This window comes from Cetorhinus maximus, chromosome 14 (assembly GCF_964194155.1).
Source record: "Cetorhinus maximus chromosome 14, sCetMax3.hap1.1, whole genome shotgun sequence".
NCBI lineage: Eukaryota > Metazoa > Chordata > Chondrichthyes > Lamniformes > Cetorhinidae > Cetorhinus > Cetorhinus maximus.
Genome location: NC_135892.1, coordinates 63,092,346 through 63,119,557, shown reverse-complemented (window position 1 = coordinate 63,119,557; position 27,212 = coordinate 63,092,346). Strand labels below are relative to the sequence as shown.

The following is a 27,212-nucleotide window of genomic DNA, read 5'->3' as shown; positions in this document are numbered from 1 at the left end:
ACCCAGCCAATAATGTTCAATTTTCAGGCTTCTTCTTAGCAATACATTTTTGCTGTTATATATGGCCAAGTGCATCTATTTGTATCCTTGTTGGTAGGCACAGCCAACACTCAGAAAATCCTTTATCTATTTTTTTTTTGCATTTCATCAAATTAACAATAGTAAGCTCTTCAATTCTAATACATCAATGGATTATAAAAATAGTTGTAGCATTGGAACACAAATGGTTGTTTGTTGCGAATGAGCAGTGTTCTAGGACATAACTAGTCACTGAATCCACTAGAATGGCTCCTTATTGAGAGATACCAGCTGCACCTACACGCATGTGAGTTTATGTACAACTATATCTCCTGGGCAATGAATGGAAGCCTGGAAGTAAAAAGGACAGTGGACTTGAGATAAGGAGGGAAATAAGAAACAACTAAAGGTTGGGCCGTGTCAGAGACCTGGTGGCACAAGAACCAAGTGGGGAGATCTATAGAATGAACAGATGATTATGGTTGAGTCAGTGGCAGGTACAGGATTAAAAGGAAAAGCAGCAATAGGGCAGCTGAGGGGTAAATTATAATTTCTTAGCTCTTCTGGGTATTATATTTCCTCTTGGCTATTTTTCACAGTGGAATTAAGACAGGGGTCTATACAGAAGCAATCAGAAGGCATGAACATGAAACTACAGTCAAGAAAAAAGTTTATTACACAGATATCTGTTCGTATGCCCACATTTACACATGCACATTTACCTGTGTATTTTATATTTATGTGGAAATCACATACCATACACGTATATTTCCACACAACTATAAAACATGTAGATAGATAGACACATGTAAGTGTACATACAAGAAGATATCTGTGTAATAAACCCTTAGAAATCCTTGGCCACAGTTCTGCATGTCAAAAAGATTCAAGCCAATGATTGGGCCTTTCCTTCTTCCTGGTCTCAAAAACAGCTGTCGATCAAAACCACTATTTGAAGGCTAATTTGATCATTTGATGTAAAGCAGATACCGTTGTAGTCTTATTTTAAGATCCAATTGAGATATGTCAGAACGTCAAATAGAAGTTGTTGTTGTTAAGACATTATTCTACTGATGACCATTGTTGAAAAAAAATACAAAATGTAGCAGTCTTTAAATTAATTTGTTGCTGTAATAATTCTTGGTCTTGAAAGATTCAAGTACTTTGTTTCCTTGATTTGATTAATTTCGTTGTTTCCTTGTTGTGAATCAAAAGCACAAGACTGCAGATGCTGGAAATCTGAAATAAAAACAGAAAATGCTGGAAATACTCAGCAATTTTGACAGCATCTGTGGATAGAGAAACAGAGTTAATGTTTCAGGTCTGTGACCTTTCATCAGAACCCTTGATGAAAAGTCACAGACCTGAAGCATTATTATCTGCGACGTGGGAGGGCTTTTAGAGGTTAGAGGGCAGGGAATTTCTGAAAATTGTGTGGCAGGTCATCTACCCAACAGTTTCCGACCTCTGAGAGATCTTGCCAGAGGGGGTCAGACCAGACCTGCCTGGTAGAAGTGGGTAGCCAACTAGGATCAATTAAGTGCCCACTTGAGGGCAAATTGGTGACACTGCCTGGATTTTCCCGATAGTGGATGCGCCCCTGGTGAGGCTGAACCCTGGAAATGGCCTCCTTGCAAAAAGCCATTGGCCATCGATGTCTTCTTTTAAATCCCTCATCCTAGACCCTTGGGGATCAGAGGGCCACAACTGCGGTCACAAGCCATTCTGTGGATGGGCTCGCCCTCCACAAGGAAAGCTTGGCAGCTGTGACCACCCTTTATTTTTAAAAATTCAGAAGTCTTCAGAGGGTGCTGCCATCTTGAGGTGCCCTCAAGCTCTTCCACCTACCTCGCCAGTACCCATACCTCCTGGTGGGGCTGCTGGTCGCTCATAGCCTCAGGTGCTCCGATTGACCTTCCCGTCTGCACAGCCTACTCTGCATCCCTAATTGGATGGCAGGACAAAAGTGAAAGTGGTCTTTTAATTGGTCACTTCCAGGAAAATAGTGCAGGCAGCTGGGCCTAGACCCTATGGGGTTGGGACCCAAAAATGGTCCTGGCCGTATCTAACAACAATGTTGGTAAAATTTCACCTGTTAACTCTGTTTCTCTCTTCACATATGCTGCCAGACCAGTTGAGTATCTGCAGCATTTTCTGTTTCTATTCCTTGATGTGAAAGACGTGTTCATATATTTTCGTATGGTCAAAGGTGCAGTGTGGGAATACTTTATAAGATATGATATGATATTTGTTAGGCAGGTTTCATTACTGTTTTTGTAAATATCCATGAACTATTATGATCTTGTCTAGATTCTCTACATCAACTGAATTAACATAAGCATTGCATTTAACATTTATGACATTAAAAGAAGTTTGAAACATATCAATAATACTTTGGAGAGTAGATGCTTGAAGTAACTAAGAGGTGACAGAATCAGGTTTTGTTTTAGGGTGCCCAAAAAGTGATCAGGGGAGGACAATAACAAGGAGAATTTACCACATAAAGAAATGTACTCATCAAATAGATATAGACTGTGGGACTAAATCCAATTAGGTAGAATTAATAAAGGGTGAGTAGTCACAGGGTTCCAAAGGTACTGCATCTATGGGTGACTCTGTGGGCTGAATTTTGCCCTTGACGGGTGGGGAGGCCTGACTGACTCGGCGGCGGCGAGTCTTGCCGCCATTTTACGTGGGCGGGCCAATTAAGGCCCGCCCGACGGGAAGCACTATGCGCTTCCTGTGCAGGTGGGGGAGATTCCCCAATTAAGTGGTGCCTCAGGGAGATCACTGAAAGGTTGTGAAAGTTGAAAAATAGAAAAATAAAAAAATCATTAACATGTCCCCCTCATGTGAAAATGTCACACAAGATGGGACATGTTAATAAAGTACACAAAAACTTTATTAAACTTTTAAAAATATGAACTCAAACCTCATCCCACCAATGGATGAGGTTTGTTAAAAAATCACTTACCCGCCTGCCCCTTGGGCCCGTGCGCCGAGCTGAAGGTCGCATGGGCTCCTCAAAATCATTGGTGACTTAATGGCCTTAACAAGGCCTTTAATTAATGGCGGGCGCACGTCGCGCTGCATAGCGCACCCACCGACCTAACAATCACGATGCTGCGCGCTGACGTCAGGACGCTCGCGTGACGTCAGCGCGTAACATTTTAAGCGCTGATGTGTGGGCTCCACCACCCGCACATCAGCCAGAAAATTCAGCCCTGTGAATGAAAGATTATATGAATAACTTAAGGCAGTCCCAATTTATACCCCATAACCAAGTAGTTCTTTAAGAAAAAATCATTATTGCAATCTCCCAGTGGACAGATAAGTGTGCAAATCAATCTATGTCAGAATTTGTGAGCTCTCACCTGTTAATGACATTAACCAGCTAATGCTGTATTCAGTTTCCTTCTCCATCACTGAGTGGAAGTCTTGGCACCTACACCCAGACCAGGAATTAAGGCACCCACACGTCACCACCACTAGCAGAATCACCCTCCACTCAATAAAATCCTATCGTCAACCCCTCCACAAATCACCACTTATTGAGCAATCCCCACTTTCTCCCAATCTCTGCATATCCCCTCTTCCTCATCTCCCATCCAACTTCTCCAAACCTCCTCTCTCCATCCCTTTCTCTCTCTCCCTGTACCACTTGTAGCTTTTCCCGCCACTTCTTCCCTCTTCCTAGGTCCAGTTATCCCACCATCTTCTAATATAAGCAGGTTGGAGGCTGGGAATTCTGCAGAAAGTAACTCACCTCCTGACTCCCCAAAGCCCGTCCACCACCTAAGGCACTGGTCAGGAATGTGATGGAATACTCTCTACTTGCCTGGATGAGGGCAGCTCCAACAACACTCAAGAAGCTTGACACCATTCAGGACAAAGCAGCCTGCTTGACTGGCACCTCATCCACCACCTTCAACATCCACTCCCTCCACCACTGACACAGTCGCAGCAGTGTGTACCATCTACAAGATGCACTGCAGCAACTCACGAAGGCTCCTTTGACAGCACCTTCCAAATGTGACCTCTATCACCCTGAAGGACAAGGGCAGCAGACACATAGGAACACTACCACCTGCAAGTTCCCCTCCAAGCCACACACCATCCTGACTTGGAACTATATCGCCATTCCTTCACCGTCACTGGATCAAATCCTGAAACTTGCTCCCTAACAGCACTTTGGGTGTACCTACACTGCATGGATTGCAGCGGTTCAAGAAGGCAGCTCACCACCACCTTCTGAAGTGCAATTAGGAATGGGCAATAAAAATGCTGGCCTAGCCAGCAATGCCCATGTCTCATGAAAGAATTAAAAACCAATCTTCTTGCCATGAATATTGGCCTTGGTCTTGATTGTCCAATAAAGTACACTAAATCTAATAAGCAAATTACTGCAGGTGAAATAACTGTTAGTAACTGGGATCTCTACCTCTGTGAGGACAGGACATAGAAGAGATGCAGTGGCAAAATACTCAAACATGAGCATGATTAGACTATACAGGCCATATGAAATTTCACAAATGCAGGGTTCTACCATACATGAACAGGCATGTGTATGATTCATGATGTACCCCATTCATTAAAATTAGTGCTTGAATTTTGGAGGAAACTAGAGCGCATGATGAAGTCCAGATAATCTAACATGGTTGCTGTCACAGGGGCAATATTATTTCATATGTTTCACTTAGACAAATATGCATAAAATTCGGAATTCACTATCTGGGTAATGGAAGGGAAATAAGGATCCTACCTTTCACATCCATTACAGTAGTGCATTTACATACTGCTCTTCTGACCCAATTAACAGGGCTAGCCAATTCTGAAGCCTTGCAAAAGTACTAATCAAACATTCTATTTTTTTATTTGAACTGCTCCTATTGTCATTCTGTAGTGTACTGAATCCAAAGCGATTCTCCCAGAGCTCTCCAACTCTCTTATGAAAAATATACTGAGTTGTCTACTATTTTTAAAATGCTCATCATGCTGTTGTGAGATCAGACGTGTGACCTGTAGCATTACAATGCCATCCTGTTGCACATCATATTGAGCTGTAAAAGAAGGCTGTTGTGGATGCAGTAAAACGATGCAATTGCATCTCAATATATATTAGGCCTGAACTTCCACAGAGTCGCAACCAGAGTCGGATTGCCACTCTGCTCCTACTTCCTCACCTGAATTTTTTTCGATCCTATCTCGCCTGACCTTCCTACTCAGGCCAGGCAAGATCCGGGCAATGCAGTGCGTCCTGGGGCCTAGCAATGTGGGAAGCTTAGTTGTATGTAAGGAGGCCAGCCCCGCATTTTTATGGCACTAGCTGCTGTAAACCAGGTAAGTTAAAGGTCCAGCCAAATTTAAAGGTCATGGAGAAGGTAAGTGTATAGGTAAGTGGGTAGGATTTGTTGGGGGTGGGATTTTGGGGAGGTGGGTTGGGTTGGGTTGTGCCTCAGGTTGGGTGGGGAGGTCAGTTGGGTATAAGGGGGGTGGGGCCGGTTTGGGTTGGGTCTTGAGGAGGGGAGGTGGTGATCAAGTTGGGACTCGGTGGGGGGTGGGTCAGGTTGGGTGGGGTCTCCAAAATGGTGGTTGGGAAGGGGGAGATGGTCCAGGTTGGGTAGGGCCTCGGAGTGGGGGAGTAATCTGGTTGGATCAGGTTGGGTTGAGCCCCAGGGGAGTGTGTCAGTCCTCGAGGGGGACGCGGTCAGGGCAGGTCTTGGGTGGGGGGCAGTCGGGTTAGGCCTCAGGGTGGGGTCGGATCGAGTTAGGTCAGGCCTCGTGGAGGCGGGGGGGGGTCCAAATTGGGCCGGTTCGGGCCTCGAAGGGGAGGGTTGTGTCGGGTCATGTCTCAGGAGGGAGGGTGCAGGAGAGATTCGCGATTGGGTGGTGGGGTGGGAAGAGTCCCTCAGAGAGAGGGAATCCTGGGGGGATGGGGGGGAGTTCCGTGGTGGGGAGGAATCCTGGCGAGGGGGGTGGAATCCTGTTGGGGGGGGAACTCCCGTGGGGTGGGACTCTGCGTGAGGCTGGGGAGTCCCCCTGGTGGGGGTAGTCAGGAGGTGGGGGGATTCCAGTGGGAGGTTCTGGGGTCTGCAGGGGGGTCCTGTCGGGAGGTCGGTGTGGGTCTGTACAATAGTTACCCAGAAATTAGAAGTGGAATTTAATCCTTCTGACTTTTTCTGGTAACTATTTGTATAACAGAGTCGGAACCATCTGAAATTTGAGATTTAAATCACATTTTTGGATAGTTCCCAGTGCAGGGCAATTGCCCAGCGGAAGTTTGCACTTCCAGGCAATTGCTGTGCAAACCTTACCTGGGAACGTCTGGGTGGGGTGATGGGGGGAGTTCCCCAGTGCATCTTCCCCCAAGTTACGCTGCCCTGGAGCTTGGAAGTTACAGCCCAATTTTAAATTGCTGTAACTCTTTTTACTCTATTATTTTTATGACTGCTATATTTAGTAAAACTGTAAGGTCCTGAAACTTTAAACCTCTACCCCTGCATAGTAAATTAGTTTTAATAACTGCATTAGTACAAGGAATCACCATAAATGCTTTATGATTTTATGGTAATGTATAAATTTGAATGCAAATGATTCTATTGATTAAAACTATAGCTAATATTTCACAAATAACATATCAAAACTGAAAGGTTATAGCTATCAGAAGTGATTGAACGGAGTGGATCTCTTCTTTAGTAAAGAGAAAGCTGAGGGGTTACCTGGTAGAGATCCTCAAGATTATAATGAGGTTTGACAGGCTAGACGTAGAGAAAATGTTTCCTCTTATACTAAGGGCCATAAACATAAGGCAGTCACTAATAAACCCAAGAGGGAGTTTAGGAGAAATTTTGTGATCCAGAGAGAAGTTAGAAGATGGAAGTTAGTGCCACAGGGAACAATTGGTGCACTCAAGGAGAGGCTAGATAACACATGAGAGAGAAAGGGCTGGGAGGTCTAGATGGAGTGGCGTGGGAAGAGACAAGTGTGGAGAAAAAAACATCAGTGAGGATGCGTTGAACTAAATGGTCTGTTTCTAGGTTGTATTTCTTTGTAACCTTTGAATATGTATCTTTGTTTCTAACAAAGCTGGAACAGTTTAAAGCCCAAGCATGCTGAGAAACAGAATGTAGGACGTGTGCATGTGCCTCAATGCTTCATAAAGCAGGGGATTTCTGCCAACTCCAGCATGATGCCACCACCAAACACATCTTCCCCTCACCACCCCCGTCAGCATTCCGTAGGGACCGTTCCCTCCAGGACACCCTGGTCCACTCCTCCATCACCTCCAACACCTCAGCCCCTTCTCAGAGCACCTTCCCATGCAGTCGCAGAAGGTGCAACACCTGTCCCTTTACCTCCTCCCTCCTCACTGTCCAACGGCCCAAACACTCCTTTCAGGTGAAGCAGCGCTTAACTTGCACCTCCTTCAATTTGATCTAATGCATTCGCTGCTCCCAATGCGGTCTCCTCTACCTTGGGGAGACCAAACACAGACTGGGTGACCGCTTTGCGGAACACCTTTGGTCTGTCTGCAAGCATGACCCAGGCCTTCCTGTCGCTTGCCATTTCAACACCATCCTGCTCTCACACCCACATGTCCGTCCTTGGCCTGCTGCGATGTGCAGTGAAGCCCAATGCAAACTAGAGGAACAGCACCTCATCTTCTGATTAGGTACTTAACAGCCTTCCGGACTTAACACTGAGTTCAACAACTTCAGTCCATGAACTCTTTCCTCTATCCTCACCCTTTTTTAATCCCCTTTTTTCTACATTCATTTTTATTTTTTATCCGCTTATTTTTATCTTTATTTTTATTCATTTATCCATGGTTTTATCCCTCTTTTTGTCCACCCTTCCACCCCCTTTTCTATCCTTTTTTCCCCCTCCTCCCACCCCATCCCCAATAGGGCCATCTGTCATATGTTCCATGTTGTTCTTTCACACAATGCTACCCTTGTTCAGCTATTATCACATTCTGCTTTCTTACCTTTACACCACTTTTTTATCAGCACCCTTTTTTAGCCCTTACCACCACCAGTAACACCTCCTTTGTCTTTTTGTTGATGATATCTTTGTCAAATCTCCAATCGCTGGTCTTCTATCCAGCTTCACCTGCTCCACCCCCCTTAAACAGTATAAATTTAATCAGGTTTCCACTTCTCTTCAGCTCTGAAGAAGGGTCATATGGACTTGAAATGTTAACTCTGTTTCTCTCTCCACAGAGGCTGCGAGAAATGCTGAGCTTTTCCAGCATTTTCTGGTTTTGTTGTTGAACATTTCCTCTTGTACTATTTGTAATGAGATTATATACCCATTTGTAATTGCATTACAAATAGAACACCAAGGAAACTTTGCTGCACAGTGAATTTCTAAACAAGGGCCCAGATTTTTTCTACAACACAGAGCCTCTCCATTGTGGCAAAAATGGCGGATGTGCCTGGAAATTCTAAGTCCTGCTCCTGAAAACAGCACTTCCTATTTTTATGGGGGTGGGACTGGAGCTGGGCCAGGGTTTAATGCATGCCTGGTTTACGGAGGCAGCTAGCCATTGAAATCACCAACTGTCTTCACTGAAGTGGGATTTTGGTACATCAAGAGTGTGAAACCCAGATTGTGCAGATTAGATCAGTTATGCGCTGATCTGAACTTACAAACATACAAATTAGGAGCAGGAGTAGGCCACTTCGCCCCTCGCGCCTGCTCTGCCATTCAATAAAATCATGGCTGATCTGAATATAACCTTAACCCCTGCTTACCCCCGACAACCTTTCAGCCCTTGTTAATCAAGAATCAATCTAGCTCTGCCTCAAAAATATTCAAAGACTCTGCTTCCACTGCCTTTTGAGGAAGAGAGTTCCAAAGACTCACAACCTTCTGAGAGGAAAAAATTCTCCTCATCTCTGTCTTAAATGAGTGACTCCTTATTTTTAAACAGTGACATTTAGTTCTAGATTCTCCCACAAGAGGAAACATCCTCTCCATATCTGCCTGTCAAGTCTCCTCAGGATCTTAAAAGTTTCAATTAAGTCACCTTATTCTTTTAAAGTCCAATGGATATAAGCTTAACCTGTCCAGCCTTTCCTCATAAGCCAACCTACCCATTCCTGGTAATAGTCTAGTAAACCTTCTCTGGCATGATGGATTTGTTAGGATAGCCAGGGTACCCTTTTGGAGAGGTAAGGTATCCCTTTAGAAATGGCCCCTGGACACCTCTGGGTGAGTTAAGGCATCCTTTGGGATAGGCAAGGCATCTTTGGGATTGTTAAAACTAAACATGACTGTGCGTAAAAAGTGCATAAACTCAATAGAACTGTTAGAGTTGTCAAAGAACTGTCAATCTGTCAAAGAACTGTCAAAGGATACTAGGTGGTTTAACATGGAGGGGGTTAAGGGCAAATAGTGGTTGTTGGGGCATGGGTTGGCATGAATTAGCACTAAGTTTGCATAGGAGCTATCCAGGGTCATGGGGATGTGGAGAGCATGGGGGTATGAGTGGTCATGGTGTGTGGTTAGAGGGACATGGGTTGGCATAAGGGTATGAGGGACCATGGAGGGGTGGGTGGGAGTAACAGGGTGGCATAGGTTGGCATGAACTGGACATGGGGAGTGTATGGGAGTGAGAGGAGATGGTGGTGAGAGCTGTTTTTTGTTTTAATCTTATTTTTATTTAATTCAACAAAGTGCCAGAGCACAGAGGCAGGCCTTCTGCCCAGCCTGCCTCCGCACTCGTTCTGGGGGTGAGGGGTCCGACTTCTAAACCAGCCCCCCAGAATAAAAATCAGAACTGCGAACAGCCATTTTTAAAGGTCAGGTTCACAGAGACGGGAATTCAACCCAATCCGGGAAATCTGGTTTAGTTGTTCAAGTGTGTGGGGCTGCAGATGGAGGTCACTGACTGTCACAGCAAGAAATAACAAATAATGGTGTGAGACAACAAGAGTTGTTGTCATAAAACTTATGATGGTCACTTGAATAATGCTGTTGGCAGAGAATCGGGGGAAGTTTTTACCAGCTGCCTGCTCAGCTGAAGATGACATGTGATGCACATAGAGTAAAAAGAAGGCTCATTGATTTAAAGTATACAGACTTCCTGAATTATTATTCATTCTTCAATGTCAGAGTGAAAAAGAACTGGATTTGTTAAGTGCAATTTGAAAGATAAATGTGAGTCAGTGAAATTGCAATGGGAAACTAGTCCTGAAAGAATATCAGAACTGGGGTAAAGTTTCCTTGAGTCACTTCCACTTACCACTGCTGGCTGATTTCATTCATTCTCTGTTTGACTATTTTCCCATTCATTATTATTTGTTCAGTCCCAATAAATAATTCAGTATTGCATATCTAAAAAAAATACCCAGCTTTGTATTGTTTTTTCCGGCAATTATTCTGCTACTCCAGAGTTGAAACTTAATAAATGTAATATTTGTGTTTGGAATTCAGTGTCAGTGTGTAAAATATAAAGATTGCGAGTTCATTATTAAATGTGTGGGAAACCAGGAATGAAAGGAATAAAAAATCACAAATTAACATGGTTAGACATTCCTATTTCTGATGTGCCCAAGTGTTTCTTGTTAACTTATTAAACAGAATGGATAATAAAATGTGAAGTCTAACTGCTTTGTGCAAATTTAAATTTTGTTGGCTATAACCCTTCGGAGATGGCTGGATACAGAAATGGATATTGGAACAATTCTGCTTCACCAAATACAATCTTAAAATTAAATACCAGGAATGAGGGTGAATGAGAAAACACAAACAAGGGATGATGAAAAATAATATCAACAAAAAGAATGGACAACAAAAGTCATAAATGTAACTTTTTATGATTCCATAAAATTTTCATTATGAAAATCAATAAGGTTACAAAATAACAAATACAATGGTTACAACAGTGTTTAACCTTTAGATTGTGATAGATTGTAGATAGAAATTAATGCATTAAAAATTATACATGATTAGTTGAGCTTCTGCCTTGGTTTTGTGCAGAAATGTGATTCATCTATGCAAACATATTTCAATATATAATACAATGTTTATGTATTTCTGTTTGTATTTTGAAGTTTAATTTATATAAACATCATGCTAAATAATTGGTCCGCTGATATTTCCCAAATTTCTTCTGGTCATGCTTAGCGGGAGAAGACTCTGTCCATTATTTGAGCCCTGGACTCTGTTCCACTTTCCATGGTCATGGCATGTTAAATTATCAGGCAGATGCCAGTGCCAGCAGGGGCGCACTTCACTGGGGATGCATGGAGAGGGAAATCTCCATTGCACTTTGCTGCAACATAAATAAATCCAGAGATATCCAGTCTGTAGCCTGATGAAAAAGAGCTTAGAAATCCAAAATGATGAAAAACTGTCCCATTTTTAAAAGGCCAGTTTTAGTAAATTGGTGCATATGCTGAGAAATATGTCGTCCTGTGTATTTTCCTCATCCATATGTCATCATAATACATTGCCCAAATGCAATAATGATTGATTATAAGATGGCACTCTACTCATCCAGCAATATTGATATAAGGGAAAAGGGACATAAGCAGGTCCTGTCCTGACCTAAACCAAAAGGAAATTTAGTCCCCCTTAGGAGGATAATAGTATGTTTATTGTACATTCAGAGAATTGGGGGAATATGTCACTTTTACTTAATTTAACAACAAAATAATTACTTTGAAAAAAGTTCTATAAGTGAATTTCTGGGATCTGGAATATAAAGTAATGTTGGCCATGACAAGCATCATAGATTGTCATAAAAATCCCTCTGGTTCACTAGTGTTCTTTAAGGAAGGAAATCTGCCATCCTTATCTGGCCTGGCCTAAATTTAACTCCAGACCAAAGCAATGTCATTGACTCTTAACTGCCCTCTGAAATGGCCAATCAAGCCACTCAGTTCAAAGGCAATTAGAGATGTGCAACAAATGTTGGCCTTGCCAGTGACACCCACTTCCCAAGAAATCATAAAGAAAAAATACCTGAATAACAATCACTTTTGGATTACAAAGCTCTCGGTCATAACATCAAGCTTGAAAATTACTGTATGCAATATTATTTGGGTGGAGACTTAACTCAATCATATTAAATTTCCTTTCACCACTATTTCATGGAAACATTAACCCATTTATTTTAAATGGACTTATGCTTCCATTAAGGTAGTGGTAAGTAACATCACTCAGTAATTTCTAATACACAGTTATTTATAAGTTCTAAAAATATGGTGTTATGACATATAAAAAGTAAAGAGGATAATAAATGAATCAAATCTGCCTGTAAATTCAATCCATTATTTTTGTGTTACTTCATCTTTAAACATCTTGAGTAGCTTGATTTGGGTTCAAAAATATTCAGTCAGCAGAGGCACTTTTGTGAAAAAGTATCAGCACTCCAAAGGTTAAACATAACAAGATAATACTGAGAAATAAAAAGATGTCACAAAAGATACTGCAATTATTACAAATAAGCAGGTATCTTTATAGAAAGATGGCGATTGATTTGCCTCTCGAGCGAGTAAATTAGGGATACCTTCACAGTCCCGCTCAATCTGCCCATTGCAGTACAAAGCATCAGAAATTAGGTCTGGAAGTCGTCCATTCAGGTCTACTGAAGCCAAGCAGCCTTGAAATCCCTCCCTTGATGCCACCAGCTTTGGTAGTGTTTTGTACATGTCTTTGGCAATTCCTCCAATATACAAGTCTCCTATGGATTAGAGAAAATATAAGTATAATTAACTCAATAAGCTTTATGATTGTGTTAATGTGCTCATCAAACAGAGTAATTTTGGTAATAGAAAATTTATAGTTTCATGTTATACACACTGCAACGGCATCACACCTGTCACGTTGTTATAACGATATGGGAACCAATCGCTCATAAGGGATTATGTAAGCACATTGTGTGTTCATTTATTTAGAATAGGCACATGAGAACATTTATACATAGGTAGAAAGCTGGAAGCCATCAGCAGCAGAGTTGTGTGCGTGCGCTCTGCTCAAAGGCAAAAGTGAAACAATGTATGGATTGCATGACACACTTCCCTTCTAGTCATGTCATACTGCTCTAAGGACATGGCATGGTGGCAACAGTGGGATCCTGGATGCTAATTTGTTGTCCCAACTCTAAACTTGGCAACTCTCACCAGCATTTTTAGTATGCAGGTTGGTCGTCATCTCTTGCAGTTTTAAAAGTTGCTTTCTAGGCACACCAAGTAAACTGAAAATAGTACGTAGAGTGTGCACAACAGTTGTGCTTGACGTACTGTGCAATTGTCAAATAATTGGTTACTTGGTAAAGTAGTCCACGATAAAGTCAGTGCCATGGACATGAAAGAGGTCGGGTATGATTTTGGACCAAGGGTAGGAACTTGATGGGGAATCAATGGTTCTTTCTGCTGATTTGACATATGCTCTTGACATGCCTTGTACTTCTTGACGACAACTTCAATGTCATTGTTCATATCCAGCCAATAGGCTGTCTCTCTTGCAAGTCATCTTGTCTGATCTATGCCCATGTGTGAGTGATAAAGTTGTTGAAGAATAACAGATCGCAAAGATTCTGGTATGATGACCTGCATGCCTTTAAAAATGACTCCCTAGGAAATACCCAGCTCTCCCCAATAAGGCTAAAGTGGTGTGTCACATGTTCATGGACATGCTAAATTGAATCAGGCCATCATTCAATGATGGTTTTCCACAGTGCCTGTAGTGTAGAATCTTTCAGCCTTTCTTCTTGTAGCTGTTGGAATTTGCATTGTGCAAAATGTACCAGATCAATTTGGAGAACATCTTCAAATTCAATATCAATGAAGTCAACTTGTAGATCTATGGATATATCTTGTATTTTTGCTGGGTTAGGCAATCTGTTACATGTATCTGATGTGACCATTAAGTAACCTGGCTTGTGCTTAATCTCACAGTTGTAACCTTGAATCTTTATCAAGTAGTGTTGCAATTCTGGCAGTGCAATGGTCAATGGTTTTCACCAAATCATCGCCAGTGGCTTGTGGTCAGTCTTTACCACAAATCTTTTGCCAAATGGATAGGTATGAAAATGCATTATTCCAAACACTAAAGTTGATGCTCGATGTTGGAGTAGTTGGATTGCAATATAGACAAAGATTTTGAAGCAAATGCAATCAGTTTGCCTTTTGTAGCATGCCTTTCTGTGAGGCATCTATCCTGGCTAACAGATCACCTGAAAGGAAGTCATTGAGAACAGCATCGTCTGAATGGGGTACAAAATGTAATAAGCTCTTGGGACTCCTCAGTGAGATGTAAAGACCGGTAGCCATGCTTGGCACCAAGCTTCAAGAAGAATTTTGCACCTGAAAATCTCGGATTTAATTCTTCTAATGTGGGTATTTTGTAAGAACAAAATTTCAGAGCTGCGTTTAAATGTTGTGGATTGTGGCGTACTCTCAACGATCCATCTTTATCTATGATACATGTAATTGAGCTGCCCCAATCAATGTACTCTTGTACTCTTCTAATGATTCCGTCTTTCTCCATTTTGTCCAGTTTGACCTTCAAACCAACGGATCAGATCTAAGCTCTGCTGTCTTGCCATATCCAGTCATGGATGATGGTGGACAATTAAACAACTAACAGGAGGAGGTAATCCTCAATGATGGGGAGCCCAGCGCATCAGTGCAAAACACAAGGCTGAAGCATTTGCATCTTCAACCAGAAGTGCCGAGTGGATGATTAATCTCAGCCTTCTCCAGAGGTCCCCAGCATCACAGGTACCAATCTTCAGCCAATACAATTCACTCCATGTGATATCAAGAAAAGGCACTGGATACTGCAAAGTATATGGGTCCTGACAACATTCCTGCAATAGCACTGAAGACTTGTGCTTCGGAACTAGCTGCACCTCTAGCCAAGCTGTTCAAGTTCAGTTACAGCACTAGCATTTACCTGGCAATGTGGAAAATTGACCAGGTATGTCCTGTCCACAAAAAGGACAAATCCAACCCAGCTAATTATTGCCCCATCAGTCTATGCTCCATCATCAGCAAAGTGATGGAAAGCGTCATCAACTGTGCTGTCAAGTGACATTTATTTAGCAATAACCTGCTCATTTACACTCACTTTGGCTTTCACCAGGGCCACTCAGCTCTTGACCTCATTACAGCCTTGGTTCAAACATGGATAAAAAAGCTGAACTCCAGAGATGAGGACAGAGTCACTGTCCTTGACATCAAGGCAGCATTTGATCAAGTGTGGCATCAAAGGATGGCAAAACTGAAGTCAATGGGAATCGGGGTAAACTCTCCACTGCTTGGAGTCATGCCTAGTACAAATGATTGACCACCAACACCACAACCATGTCATCTCAGTCCTGGAACATCACTGTAGGAATTCCTCAGGGTAGTGTCCTAGGCACAACCATCTTCAGCTGCTTCATCAATGACCTTCCTCCCATCATAAGGTCAGGAGTGGGGATGTTCACAGATGATTACACAATGTTCAGCACCATTTACAACTCCTCAGATACTGAAGCGGACCATATTCATATGGAGCAAGACCTGGACAGTATTCTGGCTTGGGCTGATAAATGGCAAGTAACATTCATGCCACACAAGTGCCAGGCAATGACCATCTTCAACAAGACAGAATCTACCAATCTCCCCTGTATATTCGATGGCATTACCATCACTGAATCCACCACTATCAACATCCTGGAGATTACCATCGACCAGAAACTGAACTGGACTCACTATACAAATATGGTGGCTACAAAAGCAGGTCAGGGACTAAGAATCCTGTGGAGAGTAACTGACCTCCTAACTCTCTAAAGCCCTACATCTACAAGGCACAAGTCAGGAGTGTGATGGAATACCTTCCACTTTCCTGGATGAGTGCAGCTCCAACAACACTCAAGAAGCTCGACACCATCCAGGACAAAACAGCCCGCTTGATTAGCACTCCATCCACCACCTTCAACATTCACCCCCTCCACCACCAATGCAACATGCAAGATGCACTGCAGCAACTCACCAAGGCTTCTTCGACAGCACCTTCTAAATCTGCGACCTCTATCACCTAGAAGGGCAAGGGCAGCAGTTGCACGGAAACACCACCACCTGCAAGTTTACCTCCAAGTCACCCACTATCCTGACTTGGATATATATCTCCATTCCTTCACTGTTGCTGGGTCAAAATCCTGGAACTCCCTCCCTAACAGCACTGTGGGTGTTCCTACACCACATGGACTGCAGCAGTTCAAGAAGGCAACTCATCACCATCTTGCAAGGGTAATTAGAAATGGACAATAAATGCTGGCCTAGCCAGCAATGCCCATATCCCATAAACGAATATTAAAAACAATCCTTCCACCCTCCGACTTCATCAGGGGAGGTTTTTGCTGCTGCAGGGAAACTGACCAGATTCACCCCCTCCACCACCAATGCAGCGTGCAAGATGCACTGCAGCAACTCACCAAGGCTTCTTCAACAGCACCTTTCAAATCTGCGACCTCTATCACCTAGAAGGGCAAGGGCAGCAGTTGCACGGGTTGCAGCAGTTGCTTCTCCCATGGTAAAGTAGGGCCAGCAGCCATGACAAGCTGGATTACATTTCACCCAATGTTTCAGGTTGATGACCTATCATCTGAACTGGATAAAGCTAGAGATCTAACAGATTTTAAGCTTGTACAAAGATAGGGAAAGGGGGAGGGGAAGAAAGAACAAAAGGGAAGATCTGTGATAAGGTGTAATGGTGGAGAGATTAAATGCCAAAAGCAATGATGGTGCAAGGCAAAAAGGTTTGGCAATAGGATCCACTCTCACCCATTCTTATTTAGTCGAGCTTCTCCTACCTTGTGTCACTCGATTCTTTACTTCTGGCGTCCTGTGCATTCCCTCCCCTTCATCTTACCTACGATGACTGATTGACTGTAATCTTTAGAACTCACTTCACCTCTCTACTTGTCTCCTTAACTTTACAGTCTCAATAAAACCTAGCTTTTCTACTGTTCTTTTAGTTACCTCTTATAACTCTTGCACTGTAGTTTGCCATGTATTTTCCTCTCTGTGAAGTACTTTGGACGCTTTTCTACATCAAATGTGTTTAATATGGATGCACATTATTCCAGCTGAAGCAGTACAATACTTTTAGAATATTTGATCTCTCTCGCTATGTCTGTATACAGCTTTCCCTTGTTTACCACTTCTAATGTGTTCCTAAACAAAAATCAGTTTCCCATGAGAAAACATGAAATAAGGGTGGGCTAGGTTCCTGACCTGTAGATTTTACATTACTTTGAACCTAAACTGGTCCAAAAGAATCCTATTAATTCTTTATAATTCTTAATAACTTGCAGTACAAACTCTTTCAACTTAGCTCCTGCTTGCCGCTTCCCGCCTCCAGCTCGTCACCTCTCCTGACTCTCCCGCTTGCCACTTGCCTCCCGGACCCTCCCGCTTGATGCTACGCTCCCTGCCCCTCCTGCTTGTTGCCTCTACCACTCACCACTTCCCTCCCTGACCCTCCTGCTTGCTGACCCCCCTGACTTTCCATTTCTCTCCATGACCCTTCAGCCCGCTGACCCTCCACTCACCACTTCCTGAACTTCCCGTTTGCCGCCTCTCAAACTTTCACTTCCCTCTCCAGCCCTTCTGCTTGCTGACCCTACCAAACTGCTGCGTCTACTGGTCAACAGTCCTTCCACTCGGCGCTTCTCTCCACGAATCTCCCGCTTACCGACCCGACTCTTGCTCGCCACTCCCCTCTGCGGTCACCCTCTCTTGCTGCTTCCCTCTCTTAAACCATGACTGTGAGTGAGGGCTCAGGAGATGGGCAGCAAGACAGTGGGAGGAGGTGAGCGGAGTTGCGAGTGGGAAGGAACGAGCAGAAAAGTCAGGAAGGTGCGGTGACCAGGAGGGTTGGCATGTGGAAGGGTCGGGAAGGGATGAGCGGGCAGGTCTGGGGGCAGGAGGTTGGCAAGCAGAAGTGGTGAATGGGAGGGTCAAGAGGGAAACAGCGAGTGGGAGGGTTGGAGATGGAGGTGACTCAGCTGCAGTTTTTAAAAAAAATCTGAGCATGCTCAGCAACTGCACTAAAATGAAATTGGCAGCAGGCACTATTGGGGAATGTCACTAATTTATCAACCACGCAAAAACGAAAATGTGCTATTAAAATAAGCTTTAAAAGGGGGACATCTGTATTTAAGTGTATGAACCATAAATCCAATCTACAAGTGTGTTGCTTTATATAGTTTTTAGAATTGTTCAGCTGTTCACTTTGAACTGTCAGGTGGAGGCGCTATCAGTATTCAGAACATGTATGGAGAATTAGTACCATATTTCAAATTATCTTTACACAAGAATCACTGATGCTTCTGGCAGGATATTATTTATTTTCAGTGTGGACAGTATATTTGCACAATAGCTTTTACACTGACATCCCCAATGCAATAAACTATAATGTGTGATGGTCTTTAGTTCCTATGCTCAGCATGATAATATCTTTAAATTTCTTAAAGGTATTTGAAAACAACACAGCACTCAACTCTTTTGCCCAGTGAAAATCACATAGTAGCAAGCTCAGGGTGCAAATAGTTATTATTTAATCTTCCTATAGTTATTAGTGTTTCAGTGCACTTATATTTGATAAGTATAAATTGTCATTGCTTTTTGAGCTTTGTACTGCATTCTGCAACACAATGCTTTTGCCTGTTATTATTCTCCTTTTTATCAGTTTTTTTTACCCCTGATGTACAATCCAGCATTGTTCATTTAAGAATTATTAGAGCTTTGACAACTGGATCCACTAACACCTCTATTCAAATCTTTGGTTTACACCAGCCCTTGCAATGCTTATACTGAAATGCTATACAGCCCAGAATACACACAGCTGCTTGAAAGCACATTTCTGCCCATGTGCAACAATTGTCCCACTTTGTTTATTTTCTCTACTAAATAATTATTTCAAGTAACAACTGCATATATTTAGCAACGTATTTGTGGCAAGGGGAAGAGGAAATATAAGTTTGGAGTCAATTTTACACCATTTTATGAATTTTTACACCAAAAAATAACGATTTCAAAGTCATACAATCAGGGAATGGTTACAGCACAGAAGGAGGCCATTCAGTCCATTGTGTTATGCTGGCCCTCTGGAGGAGCAATTCACCTAGTGCCACTCCCCTGTCTTCTCCCCATAGCCCTGCAGCCTTCCTTTTCAGATAATAATCCATTCCGTCTTGAATGCCTCAATTGTCCCTGTCTCCACCACACTCTCAGGCAATGTGTTCAGATCCTAACCGCTCGCTGTGTGAAAAATTTTTTCCTCATGTTGTTATTGCTTCTTTTGCCAATTACCTTAAATCTGTGCCCTCTCGTTCTCAATGCTTCCACCAATGGGAATGGTTTCCCCATTTCTACTTTGTCCAGATCCCTCATGACTTTGAATAACTCTATCAAATCTCCTCTCAACATTCTCTTCACCAAGGAAAACAGTGCCGACTTTGCCAACCTATCTATATAACTGCAGTTCCTCAATGCTTGAACCATTCTTGGTGAAACTTTTCTGTAATCTCTCTCATGCTTTTATATCCTTCCTAAAATATGGATGCAATACTCCAGTTGAGGCCAAACCAATGTTTTATGCAGGGTTAACATAACTTCTTTGCTTTTGTAGTCTATCCCTATTTATAAAGGTCAGGGGTGAGCTTGCCTCCACTTGGACAGGTCGCCCTGCAGTGATTTAATGGCTGTCAGGCCATTAATTGGTTCAGGGTAGGAATATCTGGAAGTCCCTCCTCCAAGAGCTGCTGACCAATCAAATGACTAGAAGCTCTCTTGTCCCAGCTGTGCCACCAGAAGTGGTGACCACAGCTGGAACTGCAGGAAATCCCCAGTGAAAAGGAGGCATGGAGGTACATTTTAGGTTTTGCCATGGCTAGGCTGGTAGGACTGGCCTCTGAAGGGCAGGGTAAGGGACCGTGGAACATATTTAGGGGAGAACGTCCTTGTTGGGGGCCTCCTTTGGGCACTGCCCAAACAAGAGGCAAACCCCACTGCCCCTAGCCGGCAACAAGGCTGTCAGATGCCCCCCCCCCCATCAAACTCTTTCGAGTTATCAACAGTCACAGATTGCAACTCTTTCGAGTACAATCACAGTTCTTGGTTTTCCGGGAGTAGGACATGAACCCACAGCCCTCTGATTCAAAGGCGAGGATGCTATGAACTGAGCCGCAGCTGACACCTCTCCCCCCACAAATCAAACTCTTTCGAGTTATCAACAGTCACAGATTGCAACTCTTTCGAGTACAATCACAGTTCTTGGTTTTCCGGGAGTGGGACATGAACCCACAACCCTCTGATTCAAAGGCGAGGGTGCTATGAACTGAGCCACAGCTGACACCTCTCCCCCCCCACCCAATCAACTTGCAGGGGTGGAATGAGGCTCTTAAGTGGCCATTAATGATTCATGCTGCAATTAAACCACCTCACCAGTAGGGGCAATATTATATCATAGTTAGGTATCTGGCATCAACTGGTACAACTCACACAAGGGGTCTTTTTCCCAGCAGATTCCCTGTCTGGAAGCAAGCTTGATTAATCAGCATGGCTCCCTGACAGGCAGGGGATCCTGAGGAGGCCTGAACTTGTTTGTTAGAATAGGGGGTGGTCCGGATCTTACGGGAGTGAGGAGGAATGTTGCCAATCCTGGGGTAGGGTGACATCCTATCTTGGGGGGTGGGTAGGAAGGGGGCAGGACAGAACAGCAGAGGGTTCGATGGGGGACAGGGAAGAAGTTATGCTTGGGAGGCCAAGAGAATGCACTCCTGCCCACAACCAGTGCTGGAAAACACTTACATTTTCCAAAAAGAAGCCTACAGACCCCTTTAGCTGCAAGATTTCCCAAGACCCAGCCAGCCAGGGTTAAACCTGGAAGATAAGTTAAATCTGACTCATGCAGCCTCATTATAACATTTAAATGACCAACCCACTTCCGTTAAAAGCAGGAAGTTGGGGAATTTGAGGGGGGCAGTGGTCGAGTTTGAGATTTTTAAAGTTTTCACAACTCATCTGACCCAAACCCACCCATTTTTGGGAGGTTAAAATTCTCTGCATCTGCTTCTTCGGTTGCTCTGTGCTTTGCTATTTAATTTAAAAAATGATATAGAATAAAAGATTAAATAAAAGCAAGCATGGAATATGTGATTTTAAAATGGTCACTAAATTATTTCTTCGCATCTTGGTTCAGTTATGCCTTGCCCTCTGATCTAGTTTTATCTGAAGGCATCTTTTCTTAACTCTTGGGGCTAATTTTACCTTCTGCTGTGGAATAAGAAGGTGATAGTGAGCCAGCAGCCTGTGTTATACCTCCCGATTTTTGCTTCTATTCCATTTTCTGGGCTCATGATGGGATTTTGTGAAGCACTGGGGAACCTGCTTCTGGCTGGAGGGGGGTGAAGGGAGAGGGGAGCAAAACATCAATGCCCCAGACCTCAAGAACCTAGATCAGCAGGGTGTGCCTCCAGGGCACCTAAATAGATGTGTGGTATGGCATATTTGGATGCTCACCACGTGTAATTGACCAAACTACAATTGATCGCACCAAAGGTCACCTTTAAAACATCATCAACCTGAAATGTGGTACTGAATTTTTAACTGGTGTCAAAGAACAGGGAAGTGCATCTTTGCAAGTTAAGTGCTCAATATCTCACCACTTGCACACTTCCAGTATGCCGTATAAGATGCCAATATTGATGGAGGGAAGAGGAAAATAAAAATGGGCTTCAGGACTTCTACAGAATCTGTGCAAAGCCTTTTTTTCATTTTTCATCCTCATGGATAATCCAAAAATGTTTTCTGACAACAGAGCAAAATCTAGCCCATATTCTTATGACCAAATCCATTCTTGTATAACATTCCAGTTCAGGGTGGTGCCAATCTGCATCTTGGACATTCTACCTCAATTTGAGTAAAATGAACTTGACAGTGCAAATCCTATAAGGCGTGATTAATCTGAAGAAATCCAAAAAGTTCCAGGACTCAATGCAGGAAAAGAAGTTTGGAAGGTAATTCTGCAGGATTATATTGACATTCCCTCTTAGAAAAACAGAAGAAATTATGTTTTATTGGAGAATAGGTAAACAATCATGTTTACCTTTCAGATCTAGATTTCTGGCTCCGACTGTATTTTGAGTGATGAGTTTGGAGTTGATCTTCACAGTGTGCAAGTTGTTTGTGTCCCTTGAAATCAGCACATTATGCCATTTATTGTCATTCAGTGGTTTGTCAGAGTTGCCTTTAATGAGGGAAGGACCAGTACCTAAATCGAATACATAGTGCAAGTACCTGTGGGGGTAAAAATAAAGAAGTCAGTGTTTAGCTAGAAGAAGACAAAGTCAGTTCAGATTGTAACAAAAATCAGATGGAATTTATTACCTTCACTCGAAGTGAGTTTGGTGGCAGAGTGGGAGCCATTTAATCGGGCGGGAGGGTACCGCATGGGTACCCAGCTGCCTGACCTCCATCACACTATCACTCACCTGTGGCCTGGATCCCTTGCCAATCCTGAGCCTCGGTTGGGTGCATTGCCGGCAGCAGCCACTGCTCCCGCTGGTGCTGCTGAGCAATGCAGATCTGCTGGCCTCTTATTAGCTGGCAGCTCTCTGGATTTGGGATATTTGCCCCCAGGTCCTTAATATTGGGGAAGACCTGCTGCTTTCCAGTTAAGTGCCTGGCTAGCACTTAATTTGGTGGGCCTTCCCAAAAGGAGGCAACATGGGGCTCTTGCTGGCTCTCCAGCCAGTGGGTGTAACCCACTTCACTTCTTTAAAGACTGCCCATTGTGTCCTTCTGTTCATGCAGCTCAGATGCAAAATCAATTGTAGAACAGCATAATTCTTAACTACATAATTATAAAACAATCTTTAAATAGGTCAATTTTGTTCCTTTACACTAGGAATGGGGAGAATTCTGGCCACAGCTATAAAGTGCCCTGAATCTTCAGGATCTGGATGTTAATGAATAGAATTATAATTATAACTAGAATGGCAGTAAAACACTGGAGTATAGTCTCCAAAAATGTAACATGGCAAATATGAGAGCTCATTTATTTCGAATTTAGTGAGTGCAACAATACCCTTTAACAAGTTCAATCACAATGAAGTCATTGCCATCCCCACTGTTGAAGAGTATCAGGCCATCAGCTGACGTGGTCTTGAATTGGAAGAACAGATGCATGGATGTGTAGGCTTGCAACGTGGACAGTGCAACATAGCTGGATTTTGTCTTGAAGGTCACAGGGTCAGCAATAATAATTTTGAAACCAAATCTAGCATTGAGCTCGCAGTAGTCAATATCACCAATTTTGCACAGGTCAATGTAGGGCATGCCATTGAACATTAGGCTCTGTAAATGGCCGATGAAATTTGAAGGGACATTTGACATGTATCGCCTCTCTGTCACTATGCCTGTTTCAATATTATGGAACTCGAGACGAGTATGATCTCCTGTCATTTGATCTGAAATAAGATAGAAAAAATTAAATATTATAAAAACCATTTTTTTCCCAAAAGTACAAAGGAATTAATTACATTACATATTAATTAAAGAGTTGGTCACCATTTACTGTTTAAATTCCATTCTCCTCACCTCACTCAATGGCCTGAATGACACGCTCCAAAAACAGGAGCGAAATGCACACACACCAACGTATTATCAGGCACCAAGACGTCGGGTCACATTCCCGGCATCATCACGCCAGTCCAGGATAACACAGTTAGCAGGCGGGTCAGGAAATCAGGAGCCCACCCGCACCAAGCAATTTGAAGGTAATAGCCTAGTTGTGCTCATTAAAAGGGAAATAGACTGCTTCGTGGAAGAAGTAGATGTATACTGACTTAAATTCTTGATTTAGGAAGCTGAGCCCTCATGCAGAGAGGTCCATTTCTGTGTTGCGCTGCTAAAGAGACCAGCGTGGCCCTTTAAATTACGGGCCATGACCATGATCCCACCCAGCTGCTCTGATTGGACAGGATACTCTCAGTCTGCAGTCCAGAACCCACACAGCACTCTCAATTGGCCCAATTGACACCTTATTCAGCGTCTTTGGGCAGCGGGCTCGGAAGTCTGAATGCCAGCAGCTTTTGGGTGTGGGCCCCACTAGCGCATATTATTCAGCCCTATACATGCACTCATCAATTCCAAACCTATTTTTTTTCATCTATGTTTGAAAGTGTCCAATACTTCTCCCACAAAATACTCCAGTCTTTTGGCGGATGACATAATAATGATAATATTTATACTTCAACACAATGAAGAAGACTAATCCCAATATACTTCAGTACATGTAAATTATTTTTTCTTGCAAACTGTTACACTATCCAGCAGATGGCGCCATTTATACACTTATGTTGATAACTGTGATACAGAATGTGAAGAAACCATTTCCAGCATTGGTCCACAACTTAAGAATGCAATTTATATTCCATCATGATATAATACATAGGTGCAAGTGTTTGATCATTCACCAGCATTTAGTGTTTTCTAAAACATTCCTCTTAGCAAAGGGGAACAATAGAATATCTCGTTTCTGCATTTTTATTTAGTTTTTGCAGAGTATTTTATTGTATTGTAAAACCGCTATTGCATTCCATTAAACTAACTGATAAATATCACCGACTATAAATGAAAAAAACAATGAAAAGAAGTAAACTCATCAACAATTATTCTGTTAAGCTTTATCCTGAACAAAAGGCAGGTTTGGGTATTTCATTTACTTCTTTTCATTGCTTTTTTATGCAGGGAACATGTCAACATAAGCTGAAGATGTTTGAAACCTTATCTCTTTCAAATGCATAAATTATACATCAACCTCAAATTAAAATATATCCTCACACAGTCTAGCATCTTAAAGTATCTTTATTTTTAACATATGTTCTTGTTTTATGTTGGGAAACACTGAGACTAATTTAATGAGAGACATAATGTAGAAGGTTGAGTATTTTGCTAGTGCCAAATGGTATTTTAATGCTTCAGAGCATGGCAGCAACCCTTAGATGTCAATCGGGATCAAAATTGTATGGTTTGTGCTTGAGAACACACTAACTACTGGGCTAATTGATCTCACAACTGTCAAAATGTGTTACAGTAGAAGTGAGAAAGACATGGCAGTATCAGTTCCTGGATCCTGGGTAAATGCTGACTCTTTAGTGAACAATAAAAATCAATTTAACCTTGTGGTACCTTCTGGACCTTTTGTAATTGAGCAATGACTGTAAGCGTTTTTAATACGATTTCTTCTTCCCTTGAATAGTCATGCAAACCTATGAAAATATTCTGGCAATAGAACTGAAGACTTGTGCTCCAGAACCTGCCGTGCCCCCAGCCAAGCTGTTTCAATACAGCTTCAAAATTGGCATCTACTCAGAAATGTGGAAAATTGTCCAGGTATGACCTGCACATAAAAAGCAGGACAAATCCAACCCGGCCAATTACCGCCGCATTGGTCTACACTTGATCATTGAAATTAATGGTAACACATAAATAAATGCTGAGGTATTTTTCCAATAATAGAGAAAAGTCTCCTTGTGCATTTTGAGAGCTAATTAGAACAACAGCATTCATACCTTAGTTTGGACAAATATTAGTCTTCTTTGTCAATTCTTCCACTTTTCAGTTGACAGTAACACAGCACAAATTGCTGTCACAAAAATTCAGTGATTGACATTTTAACTTAGCTGCTAATTTATTGGCCCAGAATTTGCTGGCAAAATAATGGTGACTTTGATGCACATACTGTTATAAATGTGTCCATTGGTGGGGAAGAGATAGACGATGGGTGAAATCGTCCCAGATTTGCACTAAGTGCGGACGCTTGTGGGGAAAACGACGTTTTACCCGCCGGCCGCAATGGCGGCTTCTCAGCTGTATCGTCCCAAACCCGCCGTATTAATTATGCATTCCATGAAACATGCCATTTTGATGGCGGACAGGCTCTCATTCACCCACAATGTCATCACCTCGCCGGTACAACACACAGTGCAGCCGCACGCACAACTCTCGGTGCTTCCAGCCCACGACTGCTGCACAGAAGACAGGATGTCCCGGAAAAGTATTAAGACTGCAGTCCTCCAATTTACTGATGTGTCCATCGAGCGCCTTTTGGATGCCGTGGAGGCCCGCCATGATGTCTTCTACCCCTGCTTTGGCTGCAGGAGAGGCAGCAGCATCACCAATCCAGCTTGGGAGGTGGTGGCAGCAGTGGTCAGCGGCAATGCCCAGCAAAAGAGGACAGTCACCCAGTGCCGCTACAGGATGAATGGTCTCATCCGTTTCGCCAGAGTCAGTCACTCTTCTCATCACTCTCAACTCTCACACTCACAAACTCATCACACATCCACAGGAGTCTGACACCTTAAGGGACAACACCACTAACTCTCACACACACCCTCACATCTCCATCAGGTTCATACCCTCTTCAGCTTGAACCCTCATTCTGTCCATGGCTCCGCTCACCACACAAACATTCCATGCAGTGTCATGTGTCCAGCTCACACTCTCTCCATGCAGGAAGAGCCTGTTCACAGCAGCAGGGAGAGGTCCCAGACTGGGGGTGGAGTGGCCCATATTAGTTCCCTCACTCACTTTGAGGAGTGTGCCATCATGCTGACTGGTGAGGACGTGGACCGTGTCTGCAGTGACAGTGAGGATCCTGCACCAAATCATCCCTCTCTCAAAGCAAATGTGAGTGCTCTCTCTCCTGCTTTTGACTCTGCTGCCATGCGTTAATTACCTCTACTTTGCTTCACAGGGAGCTCTGCCAAGCGACTGACACCCTCAGTCATCCAATCCCTCAACTCCATCCAGGTCCTCATCTCCAGCCAAGAGGACATGTCCTCCATTGAAGAGCTGGAAATAAGCAGCCTGGAAGACCCGTCATAGTGCTTACCCACACCCTCCACCAGCACAGAGACACACACCTCGGTTGGACCTAATCTAGAGCAGGCTCAGGCTCAAAATCTGGTGGTCACCGCACGAACCTTAAGGAGGGGATAGGTTCAGCCGAGCTCCCTAACATTTGGATGATTGCTGGGGAACAGGTATCTGTGAGGTCCAAGTCAAATGACATACCTCTGGATTTGGCCTTCCAACTCATCCAGGAGAGTTAGCAGAGGTGGGGGAACATCACGCAGAGCTGTTGGAAGCCTTCGGCAGAGTGGCTCACGAGTTGGCGGAGTG

At 43.2% G+C, this 27,212-nt stretch overlaps 1 protein-coding gene across 1 annotated transcript in view; it reads right to left on the bottom strand.

Annotated features, from left to right (window-relative positions):
• The window catches only part of nrxn1a (neurexin 1a), a 1,849,731-nt gene that overhangs the window by 837,544 nt on the left and 984,975 nt on the right, over nucleotides 1-27,212 (bottom strand). The window contains exons 13-15 of the mRNA XM_078556994.1: nucleotides 23,113-23,494; nucleotides 22,132-22,322; nucleotides 12,539-12,712 (exon numbers count right to left, since the gene is read on the bottom strand). Coding sequence (XP_078413120.1) covers nucleotides 12,539-12,712; nucleotides 22,132-22,322; nucleotides 23,113-23,494 — 747 coding nt within the window. The remainder of the gene's footprint in view (nucleotides 1-12,538; nucleotides 12,713-22,131; nucleotides 22,323-23,112; nucleotides 23,495-27,212) is intronic.